Source organism: Phodopus roborovskii, unplaced genomic scaffold (genome assembly GCF_943737965.1).
Source record: "Phodopus roborovskii unplaced genomic scaffold, PHOROB, whole genome shotgun sequence".
In the NCBI taxonomy this organism is placed as follows: Eukaryota; Metazoa; Chordata; class Mammalia; order Rodentia; family Cricetidae; genus Phodopus; species Phodopus roborovskii.
This window is the reverse complement of record NW_026126460.1, coordinates 17,569,766-17,585,422: the sequence shown is the minus strand read 5'-3', so window position 1 is coordinate 17,585,422 and position 15,657 is coordinate 17,569,766. Positions and strand designations below refer to the sequence as shown.

Here is a 15,657-nt window from a genome sequence, read left to right as displayed (position 1 = left end):
GGAAGGGATTAAATTCTGGGGTATTCTTTTATGTATACATTTATTTTACTAAAACAGAAAACATCAAACAATTAGTGCCTGCAGAGCTTGGCACAAGAACATTTTCATAAGATTGTAGGACACATGACCTGGAAACAAGAGGAGAATCAGTAAATCTGCTAATTTAAGATCATATAGAAACAGGGAGGCCCCTGTAAAAATAAGTGTCCAAGCATGCTGGTCCATTGTGAGCAGTATCTGAAGATGAGGCTGATAGTCTTCCTAAGTCAGGTGGCTTTAATGTTTTCATTTTTGCCATGACTGCTTAAAGAATTTTCCATTTCCAGTTTTTCATGTGGCTTCCTCTTTACAATCCAACTTACACAACAAGCAGAGGCAGTGACCTTTTAAACCCCAGTAGAGGGGCGAGGGAGACTCCACATACAATTCCATTACATTGAGCTTTAGTAGTTTCCCTCCACCCTCTGCAACTTCTTGTTTGAGATAATGACACAATCCTCTCCTGTTTACATTGGCCAATGTTCATTCATAACTGGGCCCAGTAATCCCTCCCTGCTTTCTGAAAGAAAGTACAGATTAGTGATGGCAATTATTTCCTAGGTCTACATCTGAAGTGTACAATTGAGGTGGCTGGAAGGGGGTCACAGAAAAACAAACAAACAAAACAATCCAATGACACATTAGACTGCAAATGGTTTTATTTGATTAACAAATTACTTGGTTCACAATCTTCCTTATGGTTTCTGAAAATCACCTACGAAAAGCGGTCTCAAGACAAAATAATGTGGTGGGCTAATGTGTGAATAACAAAAGTTGTTAGAAATCTTCTAGTAATTGTTAGAAATTCCCTAAGGTGGGTAAATGTCTGCAACAAAAGTAACATGAATACCATTTTGCATTTTCACTATTAATTTGAATAGAGATGATAATTTTGGGGGTGAGGAGTTAAGAGTCTTTGAACAAAAACATGAAGTGTTTACCTATGTATCATCACTGTAGGTGACAATTCAACGCATGTGTGGAGTGATGATGAACAGTCACTGTCTCCAAGCAGTCTGGCTGCACAGTAAGTTGTGTTTTCAAATTGTGAGTTAACTGGCTGAATAAACAAAATAATTCATAAACTCTACTATCTTATCAGCATAGAAAACCATGCAACGGTAGAGTCAGAGGACATTATCAAGCTGTAGTGAAGTTGAAACCAATTTGGATGTAGTATTCAATATGCTTTGGATGACACAGCATGAAGAACTCTTCTTGTTCTAAGGCTGTACGACTGATGTAACCTGACATGTCTGGAAGGGTTACTCAGTGCCTGTGAGTAGAGTCTTGTAGGAACTTGTTTCCAGATTCATAAGGTATTTCCCTCTGAAAAATATATAAGCATCTATCTTAGCCTGTTCAGTCCCTGTAGCAACATACCATAGATAGGGCAGCTTATAAATAATAGAGGCTTATTTTTTACTTTTCTGGATGAGCCCAGCTTCATGGAGGGAGTAGATTTGGTATCAGAGCCTACTTCCTGGATCATGAAGGGCACCTTTCCAAGGCTGCTTTCTTTGGCCACCAATCCCATTCACAAGAGTTCTGCCCTCAAAAATGGCACCTTCTAGGCTCATCATAACCCTGGAAATTAGAATGTCAACATGCAGAATTCGATACCATAGCAACATCCAGATTTTTTACATTGCCAATTCTTTTGAGTTTTAAAGAGTCAAAATACTTTATAGCCTAATCAAGATAATGCAAACTTTGTCTGCTTTCAGTATTGTTCACATAAGAAAAATTAAAAATCATTTAATTTTGAACTTCCAAGGAAATGATGGCCGTAGCCATGGTATCTAACAATCACAAATGTGAGCAGATTTCAGAAGTAACTTATAATTAGGATAGGGAATGCAAGCAGTTTCCTGTAGTATCAGGTTTAGGATGATATGTGTAGCTCAAGGTAAATTTAGAGACTAGTTGGTCTTATAGGTAAAGGTTGCTTTAGCTTGATAAATCATGCTATTGCAGTTCTCAGAATTTAGTCACCCCAAATAGTAGTGGAAATTTGCACAAGTAAAATCTAAGAGTAAAAATGCAAGGAGAGGCTGCTCAATGGTCCTAAAACACAGTTAGAGAAACACTACGAAGCTCCACAATGTTGTTGCATACTAACTAGATATAGTGACAAGATGGAGTGGTGATGCTCTGCACACTTCAAAGAGCAAAAGGAAGGCCTGGAAAGGTGGCTCAGCAGGGAGGAACACTGAGTGCTCTTTTAGTGGACCCAGTTTGCATTCCCAACACCCATATGGCAACTCACAGTCATCTGTACCACCAGTCCCAGGGAATCCAATGTGTTCATCTCTTTGCCACAAGAACTATGCACATTGGTGTACTAGCATACATGTAAGCAAAACACCCATACACATAAAGTTTTTAAAAATGAGACAGGTCTTACTGTGTAGCCTTGGCTGGATGGTAGCTTGCTATTTAGACCATGCTGACCTTGAACTCACAGAGATTGGCCTGCTTCTATCTCCAGAGTGCTGGGGATAAAGGTGTGCATTATTACATCCAGAATAAATAAAATAAAGCTATTATTAAAAGCATGAAGAAAGGATTTTTGAATGCTTTTGCTGTGAAGGGATAATAAATGATGAGAAGACAAACAAAATCATTTAAACATTATATAATGTGTACATAATGAAACACTGCTTTGTAGTTCATAACTGTGCATAATTTTTGCTTTTACATCATACTTAAACTAAATTAGCAACAACAATACTTACCTTGACCATTTTTTTCCTAAGATAAAATTTAATAGAAAGATCTCTAACCAAAGGTAAATTCTGGGCAAGACACACTTGCTGTTTCTCCTGCCATTTCCCCCCTTCTCTGTACCGGCTGAGCTAGGTCTCTCACAGAATTCCTGGGCCATATCACTTCAGTTCAGTTGTCATGTTTCAGATAGCCAGGTCTTTTGATATACATCCTACATAGCCATCATATATAATACTATTTTTAAAAATCCTTTACATTGACACTATGGTTGTGTATTGCTGATGCTAGGTATCCCGACCAGAGCCTGCAGACATGCATTAGCATTGACAATACTCAGCACTTCTGTCTTGCAAATTCCTCAGCAGTTGCTGTCAGTTTATTAGAAGGAATTCAATACCTGTAAGATGGTTCTTGTCGTGATTGATGAAATCAAGGAGTTTCTTTGAACTTTTCATTTCCATTTTAAAATAATTACACCACAGCAATGATGGAACAAGATAATAAGGCATTTGGTTTAGCATTTTCTATTAACAGCTACTCAATATTACTCTTCTCAAATTTCTCCATCACTATTCGTGTACTCATGTCTTTTTAGATTTATGTGTGTGTGCCCACTTGCGCATGTGTGTACACACCTGCATATGTATATCCATAGCCTACCTTTTATTATAAACACTTTAGTGAAAAAGAAAATATTTTGTATAAAGGATATGAAATCAATAGTTTAAAGGACTCACAGGATGTTTATGACGAGACAGTGGCATTTGCATATATATATATCAAAACAATGGCTCAGAATCCTTTCCTTTCTTCCCCCAGACTCTCTATCTCTCCTTCCTTCCTTCCATTCTTTCCTCTCTTCCTCCCATCCATTCTTCCTTCCATTCCTGTTTCTTTCTTTCTATACTGCTCTTATGACCTTGACTGGCTAACACCATGCATGCAGGCATGAGTTGGTATTCTATGGCTAATCTGTACAATGAAGTCAGTATTGCTAGCCATCCTATTCCTGTTGGGTTATTATTAGTTATGAGGTGAATTGATTTGGAATAGATGGTTTCTTTTATTTAAACTATATGTTAATCTAAGCCTATACTCTTCTGTCCTTTTTTTCTGAATTGATAAATGGCATTGATTACAAGGAGGCTTTGATAAATGATGAGGCAAACCATCTAAAGCTTAAATATCTAAGGCACTCAAAAATGGCATTTTTCCACAGTCTCTAGTTAAGGCAATACTTATACAAGAGCTTTTAAAATGAGTGCTTCAAAACAAAACTTTGTGATCCAGCAGAATGACTCAGTGGGTAAAGGTACTTTTTTACACAACTTGGTGACCTGAATCCCACTCCTGGGACTTAGACGATGTAAAAAGAAAGCCAACTTCAGAAAATTCTCTTGCTATGTTCTGTAGATTATGTACCTCTTCTCTCCCCCTCCCCACAATAAATAAATGTAATTTTTAAAGAGTCTGGCCAAGTAGCTCAGTAGTAGAGCCCTTCCTGCCATACAGGATGCCCTGTATTCAATGTCCATTTCCATACAAAAAACTAAAATAAGATAAAAAGAAAAATCTGAGTTGTGACATGAACTATAATTACATGATACCATATGACCAATAAAGTGTGCTCTTACTGCCAAGTTAGAGAAATTTTGTAGCATTAGTTTATTTCTTTTTGATGTTCCTTCAGGACTCAGTGCTGTTAGCCCACATTTAAAATCCAGAGATTTCATTAATATTCTATAATATCACTGTGTTAGGAGAGGTTGCACCCACTAGTATTTTGATAAAATACAGGTATCAACATTCACCTTTTCTTTGTTACTTAAAATGTAACAGCAGATAGTAGCAAGAGAAGCCACAGGATAGAGATTCAGCCTCATGGCTGAGGTTGTAGACAAACACACCAACACACACACACACACACACACACACACACACACACACACACACACACGAGCACTCAGAGGTTTGTTGCCTTTATACAGCAGGGCTTGGTGAAAGAGGAAACTCAATTTCCCCAGGGTTTCTGTACTCAAGCCAACAAATTGCAGTTTAAATGACTTTGCATATCTTCTCTTCTAATTCACAGGCTCCTGATCCTGGAAAATTTTGAAGATGCCATCTTGAACATATCATTAAATAGTCCATATTCTCCCTACCTGTCATGTATAAGAAATATGACTGATGATTTGGCCAGGGGATCACCAGGTGATAGTCTCACTTTCTGCTTATGGTTTGTTCAGACACTAGCCTATTACAGGAAGAGTTCTTCAAATGTATTTTCCTATTTATACTTGAGTTTTAGTTAAGATTTCCTATTTAAGTAGAATTTCTAACATCATTATGCTATCTTCTTGCTACTACTTGGACCCTGTGGTTACCTGAACAAATTTTAGTAGAATAGTCTTATACTAGAAAATGTGTTGAAGGTAACCTGGTTGGACTGATAGCTGGGAAACAAGCATTGGACTGACTCAGACCCCCTGAACATGGGTCTCAGAAAGCCTGGGCAGTCTATGGGACCTCAGACAGTGGAACCAGGATGTATCCCTGGTACACAAAAGAACGTTGGGAGCACATTCCCCATAAGAGGGATGCCTAGACCCTACTCAAAATGACTTGACAGATTTTGATGATCCCTCCTGGAAGGCATCACCCTCCCTGTGGAGTGGATGGGGAATGGGACAGGAGGAGGAGGGATGGGGGGCATGGGAGGGAGGGGAAACTGGGATTGATATGTAAAATAAGAATAAATGAATAAATAAATAAGGTAATCTGATTGAACTTCCCAAGATTCCCGAGTTATTGGGAGCTCATCCAACCCTTCATGACATTGTCTGTATTCTTTGTGCTCTTAGTTATTGAAAGATTGAGACTAACACTCAAGGTTTCAAAGTTCTCACATATTACATGAAAAAAAAAATCCATGTGGCAGATTATCCCCTGCCTTCACACTTAATTTTCATTTTTTAAAACCCATATAAGCAACCATAAAGACTGCAGTCAAATCAAACATTTCCACTCTTCTGACACATTATTTTTTCCTACATGCAAATAGTTTATGAAACACACTATCAAGCCAACATTATAATATATATCTAAACCTAGAGTTTATTTCCAGGCATTAATCATTTATGACTGAAAGTATATACTTGGATGCAATGATTATACAGTTTATTTCCCCTCCATTTATTCTAACACAATGTGCCTAAAAGTCAGAAATAAAAAAAATATTTAATTCACAAAGAGGTAAATCTGTGCAGTACCTTTACTAGAAACATTTTTTTTGTCTCTAAGCAGCCTATCTGTGAATATTTTAAAAATAATGAACTCTGAAGTCCACATGGTTCAAGGAAATGTTAATTTTCACTCATTTTATATTTATATTGAGTTGCAATATTATCCTAAAATAATCCCTGCTGATAAGTCAGGATAAAAGTCTATTGTGGATATGCTCCCCAAGTAGCCTTGTGATACTCACCAACAATTCTTCCTCCCTCCTCTGAAGATAATCTAAGACTTCTGCAGTCCACAATTCGCTTCAGAAAACCCACTCTTCAAAATGGCTCCTATGAAGATGACTTCCCTTCATTTCCTGAAGCCCTGAAATCTAAGGTAAGCCATGGAAGAAAATAATAAATAACTCTTTGTGACATGTTAGGAAACTTAAGTTAAAATATCTGATCATTGCAGATGACCTTGTTTTACCTGCAGCTCCATGTTGGTCAAACAGTGACAAAGATGTTTGACTTTACATAACGATTCCCAATGTCAGCTCAGCATAAGGTGATCCACAAGAGCCCAGTCACGGTGCTCATAAGCATCCATGGGCATGCCATAATATGGTTATCTTATTAAACTCCATAATTAGGGAGTTTGTTGTACTACTTTTTATTTTTCCCCATCCTTAGCTTTTAAATCTACAAAAGTAGATTATAAAAGCTAATATCTTGATTTTCTGGTGTGCAAAAGTCATAAAAGTTAACTTATCGTTTTCCTCATCATTAGATAAGAAACTGACAAGTCATGTTCAACTGCATGACTCTGAAGAGGAAAAAGGAACCAAAAATGTAGATATCTTAAGTTTAAGTCAGTTTGCTCCTTTGTTTCTTCAGACAATGTACAGATTATCACAAAATTCACTTATAAAGCAACTCAATTGAGTTTTGAAAACAGTTTCCTTAGTATGAACTGTAGTTTAATTGGATTTATGTAGGCTGGGATAAAGTTAAATTAGAAGTGGTTTATTTAGGGCAAGCAAGTGATTTGCTGTGTGGTAAACAAGTTGTAATTAAGCAGGCATGCAAAACATTATGTCCATGTATATTACAGATAAATGTGCTCATTAGACTACCTACCTTTTAGCCCCAGCATTCTACATGAATCAAATTTTCTAATGTACTTAATTTAGCATTATCTTAATTTATGCAAACAAGAAAGAATTCATACATTCACCCAGAAAGCTCTTATTCATCTTTCAAGAATCCGTGTAAATGTCACTCTGGCAATATTAGATTACCACCTTTCCCTTGTTTTCCAGACATCTGTGCTTCCTTCTTCCATTTTATATTTATATTGAACTACGATACCACCCTTCCTGATAAGTCATGATACAAGTCTCTTTCAGATGTGCTCTGCCAGTAACCTTGTGATCCACACAAAGTAATTCTTCCTCCCTCTTCTGCAGACAATGGAGGACTTCTGCAATCTACGATTTGCCTTAGAAAATCTTTTTCTTCTTTTTTCTTTGAAACAGCTGCTCTGAGGACAACTTCCTCTTTTATTTATATGACATAATCTTTATCCCAGAAATACTTATAATCCAGTCAGGGGAGAAGGTAGGAAGGCAGAGTCACAGTTGCAGCACAATGAGATAAGTGATGAGGCATGCAGGCTGACGGGGTTCTGTATATAAAGATGGGCTATCTAACTCAGATTACGGGGTACAGAGGTGGAAGGAAGAAACTCGGCCAAGAATATAATACTTACTCTGAGTCTTGAAGGCTGTGTAGGAGTAGGTCACACTCACACATCCCATACACAGAAACTAGGGTTTGTAAGAAGCCAGAGGTGTGAGCCACAAGGCAGGTGGAGGTTACTTGCAGCCATAGGAAGGCGAAGGTAGCTATGGGAAAGGCAAGGAAGGTACTTTGGAGGGAGGTCATACTCAGGTCCTAATGACTGTTCTGTTAGTCAGTCAAGGAGTTTGAGTTTGGTCTTGAACGTATCAAATGTGAAGAGGGTAAAAATTTCCATTTTAAAGAGAGATTAGATTGGAAGAAAGTTATGAGGGGAGAATGTTTGAAGTAATCTAAACAAATAAACCGGGAAGAAAGGAAGGAAGGAAGGAAGGAAGGAAGGAAGGAAGGAAGGAAGGAAGGAAGTATTGCCTGTGAGGAGTCAGTGCAGAGGACAGATGTGAGACAGTTTCAAGTCCAGTCCAGGAGGTCAAACTGAGGGGAGGCACAAGGAAACAGGAGTCCTTGGGATTGAGACTTCTGGCCTTTGGAACTCCTTACGTAGAATTACAGCTTGTATGCATGGGATATCACTTCTCTAGAGTAGAAACTCTGACAAAGTCAGCCCTTCCTCATCTCCCAAACCACACATATATAAAACTAAGGGTTTGCTTAATGAGTATATAAATGAGGTTATTAAGGCAGAATGCCAACAATAGCACTGTGTTCTCTGAGCTGCTACTCAACACATGTCCATGAAAGAATGGGGCCAAGCTCCTATAGTTTTATAAGTAAGGAGGCTATTACTTCCTGCTGTCCCTAATGCGGCATGCATTTGCAGTCCATGGGTCCAGAATTTTATTTACAGCATTCTTTTTAGCATGGCCAATCCTCCAAAACACCAAATGTCTGCCCATTATCGATGTTTCCTTCTGTTTGCAAGCAGTCTGCTCTGGCCCACACATTCTGTTCTTTCCTCTCTTCATTGTCTGTTTTTAATCTCTTCTTCTCAGGTCCCTTTAGTGGAAAGGGGACCTTCCTGTGCACAAAATAAAGTGTCTTATATTGGGCATGAATGCAAATAATGCTTTTAATTTTTGAAATAGATCTTCTCTCCACCTCTATTTACCAACCAAGGGCCCGGGAGTGTGTGGCTTCATCACTTTTTGTCCATGATATTATAGAGTCTTCATGAACTTGTGAAAATTCTCATTCAGATGCATTTGGGAGCTACTGGGCAGTAGAGAAACTCATCATAGCTGGAAATGGGGTTAGTTATGGATCGTTGTCCAATTATAGGCCTGAACCTGTGTCTGAGATGAAGGAGACTGAGCCTCTACCTGGGGCTTTGGAAAACCAGTAGTATAAGTCAGTGCATGCTTTCCTTAAGACAACATCTTACTGTATAGCTCTGGATGGTCTGAACTTCCTGTGTAGCCCATACCAGACTTAAACTCACACTCCTCCTTCCTCTGCTTCCTGAGTGCTGAGATTACAAGTATACACTACCACATCTGGTTTTACTAACAAATCCTGTGTGCATATATAATATGTGTGTAAACTGAAGACATGTGTCTTTGTGTCCTCATGTACTCATGTGCACTCATGCAGAAGGCAAAACAGGCCTTCTGGTATCTTCCTCTATTGCCACCTTTTGCTGCTTTCATCAGGGTCTCTCACTGAGCTGGAAACAAGCTCATGGGATCTCCTCTCCCTGTGCTGGCTCTGCAGGCACGAGTAGCCAGCAGCCAATCTCAGACCCCAGTGCCTGCACAGCAAGCAATCTTATCCACAGCACCACTAACAAATCCTTTACAAGAGAATTGTAATCACTGGGTTTATGCTTATTGTTAATGGCCCACAAAACTTCTGAAAGTGCAATGCCTGTACTGTTTCTAGATAAAGCAGTGAGTTATGACACTTGTAAAAGCCTCAAGACTCCTCCTTGGTGACTGAATGCTTCTCAGTCCCTCCCCCCTCCCCCATATGTATTCTTCACCCAGATCTACACTCTTGATTCACAAACCAATTTCAACAATGTAGTTAAATGCCAGATTTCTATAACCATGACTATATTGTATGGGCTTTTATTGGTTTCCCATACATGGATGTTGACCTCACAGCCACAAAACCTGTTTTCAGTTTCTACTCAGTAAGTCACCGAAGCTTGTTGCCTCTCAGAACTCAGTTAGAAATGTATTGACCCAACATTATTTATGCCTCTTTTTAAAAGTAATCTTCAAAAAGAGGCCAAAGAGATGACTCTTAATACAAGTTGAATACACAGCGCACACATGGCGGCTCACAGCCCTCCATCGTATTTGTCATCCTCTTCTGTCCTTTGAGGACACCAAGCACACATACAGTGAACAGACGTACATGCCGGTGAAACACCAATGCACATAAATAATTTTTGATTAACAAATAAAATAAAATTTCAATTTGAGAAATCATCAAAGGATAGGCAGTATGGATAGTCTGTAGACATCTGACTGTCCACAAGAGGGTTAACCATATCTAGTATTTGGAGAATCAAAGTCAAGAATGGCATGCCAAACACGTAGTTACAGTGTGCAAAATGTCTATTCTAGAATAGAAAATTTCTCATAGCAATAAGGCCAGCAAGAAGGACTTGCATACATTGTGAAGTCGTGTCAGAATTTTCAGAGCCGCAAGTCAGTTATGTCATTTGATACTGTGGAAAATGAGTCAATGATATTGCTTCTTCCGGATGGTCACATGATTGGCTTCGGTCTTGCTAAAGACACATCTTCCTCAGTGATATATGAAGAAAACTGCTGGCAAACCTATGCTCCTGTTGGGGAATAGTTCACTTCTGTTAAAATGTAACTTCTGCCTGGAAACTGAGCTACAGTCAATGACACTGACATTTGCTTCTCTGGACTATTTTTTTTTCTTCTTCTTCTTCTCCTTAAAATGAATAGCTCTGGGGTAGATTCTACACATAGCTGATCTGAAGTTCCCAGAGGCAAATTCTTTTATCCCTCAGGATGTATTAATTGGGAATGTATCCGGAGGACACATGGAGCATAGTGAATGAAGTTCAGGAATGTCCTGGAGAGCTCCGATCACTAGAGTGCCAGGGTCTTTTATTGTTCTGGGCTTGGAAGTTGAAGTCCTTTTGGATATGTCCATAGGACAAAAGGGCTTAGTTTTTAAAAATAGATCAGAATGTCTGTCCTGAATAACAGGGCAGACACTCGAAAACCATGTCTATTGCCACGGGATTGCTAATGTATGCCAAGGCTTAAAGACTTAAAAAAAATGTTGATTAAATTTTAATTGTCATAAGACACCATAGCATAATATTTAGAACATAACCATTTTTAGCTGTAGGGTTCAGTTAGGTTAATTGCATTCACATTGTTCAGTAACCAATCTCCAGGATCCCTTTCATCATGTAAAATTGAAACCCTTTCTATTAACGAACACATTTCTCCCTACCCCAAGCTTCTACAAGTTCACAGTTCTTCTTTGACTTCCTCTGTTTATGAACTACACTCCTCTAGACTCTCATATATCAGAATTACAGTCTTTGCACGTGTTGATTCCATTTAGCATAGTATTCTCAAGTTTACCCATGTTGCCACAGCAAATCCTTTCCTATTTAAGGATGTGTCTCTGTGTGTGTGTGTGTGTGTGTGTGTGTGTGTGTGTGTGTGTGTGTGTGTGTGTATTCTTTCATGCATACGTGTGTGTGTCCTTAGACATTGTTTCAGTTTTATGTAGATTTTGGTTATCCGTTCATCCCTTGAGTTGTTTCTTGGCTATTATAAATAAGGTTTCTGTGCACACTGTATTATAAATAAATTTTCGGTGCATACTGTATACAATTACTCCCTCTATGTACTATTTTCAGTTCCCTGAAGCGTAGACCCAGAAGTGGAATCTGGGATCACATGCTGATTTTATTTTGAATTGTGAGGAAGTAGAATACTGTTTTCCGTAAAGCTGCACCGAATCACACTCTTCTCAACAACACACCGGATTTACAGTGCCTGTACATCCTCATCAACACCTTGTATTTTCTGGTTCTAGTTTGCTATATGTCATAGCCATCATGATGGATATGAGGAAGAAAGGGCTTTATAAAGGTTCAAGACAATCTGCCTTCTCTCTGCCTTTACACACATTATCAAATACAAATTAAATGTAAAATTTGTTGAAGTGATTTAAACTGTATCTATAAAACCATTTTCCCTCAATTTTAAAGATTGATTTTATTTATTTATTATTTATTTATTTGTTTTATTTATTATTTATTCATTTATTCTGTGTGAGGGAGGGCACATGCATATATTGGTGTATGTATCTCTTGCCTGCAATAGAGGGGCTGGTACCTTGGAACAGGAGTCTGCTAGACATCTGGCTTCTTACACAGGTATTTGGATATGAACTGAAGCCTTCAATATTGTGTAGCAAGTTCTCTAAACCTCTGAGCCATCACATTATCCCCCTTAATTTTTAAAACTGTGTCTAAAATTCCTACACATTCATGCCATTGAGATAAAAGCACCTAGTAGGCCCCAGGATTTTTACAAGATTCTTAGGAGGAAGCAATACACACAAACAGCAACAGGCACTGCTTTGTTTGTTATGTTTTTGGTTGTGAGCTTAGCCTTTAATGGCTGAGCCATCTCTCCAGTCCAGGCACTGATTTGTTATAATGCTAAGCCCAATGCCAATTAACTAATGCACAGGCAGAAAATATACATATATATACATATATATGTATATATATATATATATATATATATATTTATTACAGAATCAAAGTTGGTTACTTATTGCCGACTACTAACTAAGCAGAATAAACATGACTAATCTATTTTCTCCTCTTTTGGGGAAGTTGTCTCAGCTTCGAAACTTGACAGAACTTCTCTGTGAATCAGAAACTATCAGTTCGATAGAGAAATCCTGCCAGCTCTCCAACATGAGCTTCAGCAGGCTGTGTGAAGACCACACCTTTCACGTGCAACTGATAGAAGCCGCAGAGCTGGGTGCTGACATCGCCACTGGCTTACTGTACCATGACAATATAATATCTGCAAAGCTGAGGGATTTGCTTACTGGCGATCCCAGCAAAATTAATCTAAATATGGACTGGTAAGTTTCCCATCATCATCTTCTTACTTGGTGAAATCCTGTCTCCAAAAAAATTATGCCTACCTGAATGTATTCTTCTGTTTTGTCCCAGGCTCCTGGAACAGGCGCTGCAAATGAATTACTTGGAAAATATCACACAGTTAATACCGACTGTAGAGGCCATGCTGCATGTCAACAGCAGTGGAGACACTTCTGAGCAGCCAGGTGTTTCCCTGCCTGGGTTCTAAAGGCTTATTAGGATGCTTGTGTTTGCCATGTTGCAGTTTAAGAAAGGCTTTCTCAAAGTTCCCAACCAAACCTGCTTTTCTGTCTGCCCTGACATTGAGGGACCTGAAGCTTTTAAATGAGCTAGCCAGGACTGATACCTGAAACAATGTTATAGCAAAAAGAGTTCCGAGATGTAGCAAATTAGAGCCTTTATACTTGCTATTTCTAGATATTGTAAAGTACATTAGGGAGTTGGCTGTATCAAGGAGGATGAAACATGTTTCATTCTATGGGAATAATGTGATTTAAAAAAAAAAAGCCTTAAAGATGCACAGCTGTGTGCAAAAATATCAGTTGAGTACTATCTATTAGTATTCTGAGCATGTAATAGCATGCAATACAGTTCTTCTTTGAATAATACCTAAATACTGAAGAGAAAGACATTCTGAATTTTAGACAACAGTCAGGCACAAAATTGGAAAGACATTAAGTCTAAAAATAAAGAAGGTGTGTTGTATGAGGGTCATTTAATGAAAAAAAAATGAAGGCTGGGAATATGGTTTAGAGGTTACACATGCATAATGCTCTTCAAGAGGACCTGGGTTCTGGTCCCAGCACCTACATGGCATCTCACAACTATTTGTAACTTAATTCCCAGAGTGTCTGACACTCTTATGAACAGTATGCTCACTACACTCACATGGCACACAGACACATATGAAGGCAAAATACATACCTATCTATGCACATCAAATAAAAATAAATCTAAAAAAGATGTTTCCAGAGATTACAATCTTCTAAAAAATATTGTTTACTCTGGCTTAACTGATCCAAATGTTAAATAATTATAATTGCCATTCTAAAAGAGCTTGAAATTCCACATTTTCAATTTACAAGTAACATAAGATTGTATAAACCATTTATGAACTATCATAGTCTGGGCAAAATTAAAGATATATCACATCTGTTCTCAAATAGACATATTGTATGATCCTAGGTTAGAATGTATTTTGAATTGATGTGATGGTTAAAATCAAATGGAGGCATGCTTATTTAGTGGATGATATGATTAAAGTCTATTTTCCTTAGATCAACCTTGGGTTGCAGCCACCGCAGGAAAATTTACAACCTAGAGAAATCTGTTAACTCAAGTTAATAGCATCATAATAAGAACAAGTCTAAATCAGACAGAGATAGATCTCAAAGATGCAAAGCTTGCCAAACCTGGGAGACAACATCTGTTTCCAGCGACACATGTGCGTTCAGTACATTTTAGTTTAGAAGCTCTGTTACTGCACCTAAAAAGAGCTGCGTAACAACTGATGTGTTAATTGTGTGTATGTGTGTTTGTTTTCCTTACAGGTCAATTAATAGAAATGTTTAAAAACGTCGAAGAGTTGAAAGAAGAACTGAGGGCAATAGGCATGTCCAACACGAGTATCAACAAGATGCTGGCCATTCCCATCCCAGACAACAGAGCTGAGGTAAGGGTCCCTTTGGACATGATGACAGTTTGTAGAAGTTGATGTAGCACGTAGTATTATAAATAGTAATCAATAAAACACTGGAAAGTTGCATATGAATTGGATCTATTTTCCACACAAATGATAAAAGAAGTCTAAATCTCAAGTGAAGTTTGAAGAGGTATTCTGCCTATCTCTCTCTCTCTCTCTCTCTCTCTCTCTCTCTCTCTCTCTCTCTCTCTCTCTCTGTGTGTGTGTGTGTGTGTGTGTGTGTGTGTATGCTCATGTGTGTAATGTTGGAAACTGGACCTACCACTAAGCAACAGTCTCAGCCTTAGAAGAGGAATTTTGAAGCAATATCACTATTTCCCATTAATTGATTTCTATTTATCTTTACCCCACTTTTTTGCTCCCCACTTTTCCTTTTCTCCTCAGAATGCTTTCTTAAACCAGCAGTAAGTGTATCTACTATTATAATAACATTATCTGACATCCTACAGAGATATCAAGATCAGACTTCAGTAACCATGTTAAGGGAACGTATGGAGACATTTACTCTTTGTTGCAATAAAACTAAAACTGAATATTCACTTATACTTGGTTAAAGCCCCAGGAAGGGGTTTAACATACACAATAGATGCCATCAGTGGAATCACAGAGAAGTTTGTGGTTATAGGAAACTTTCTTTTTTTGCTGTGAAAATAAATAATGTTATTTTCTTCTTAGCAGATAATACAATTTTCCACTCAAAATGTCTCATCTCTTACCCTACTTCCAAGTCCATCGTCTGGATGTGTCACAGAAATTTCCCAAAAGAACTGCACAGCTTAAGGCCTCGTGTGACAGAGTGTGTCATTTCTAAGCACAGCTTGGTTACTAACCAAAACTAAAGTTCATGGAAAGTTCCCTTTGACACACATTAACATTTCTGGTGTCCTTGTGATTGGTTCCCTATACAAAACTTAAAACTGCCTTGCCTTGGCTTTTCTTCCTCCCCTGCTAGGAGGTAATACCCACCCACCCGTTCCTTTTGATCTTGCCTTTTGATCATTAGACTCAAAGCTGTCACCTTTGTAATCAGGTGCTTGGCTTTGGAAGCCATCTTAGCGATCAAAAGTATAAACAGAGTG

General features: G+C 38.2%; 1 protein-coding gene across 1 annotated transcript in view; it reads left to right on the top strand.

Annotated features, from left to right (window-relative positions):
* Positions 1-15,657, top strand: part of Abca12 (ATP binding cassette subfamily A member 12) — a 158,429-nt gene that overhangs the window by 74,408 nt on the left and 68,364 nt on the right. The window contains exons 10-15 of the mRNA XM_051190416.1: positions 1,000-1,066; positions 4,862-4,980; positions 6,281-6,387; positions 12,601-12,857; positions 12,949-13,061; positions 14,427-14,548. Coding sequence (XP_051046373.1) covers positions 1,000-1,066; positions 4,862-4,980; positions 6,281-6,387; positions 12,601-12,857; positions 12,949-13,061; positions 14,427-14,548 — 785 coding nt within the window. The remainder of the gene's footprint in view (positions 1-999; positions 1,067-4,861; positions 4,981-6,280; positions 6,388-12,600; positions 12,858-12,948; positions 13,062-14,426; positions 14,549-15,657) is intronic.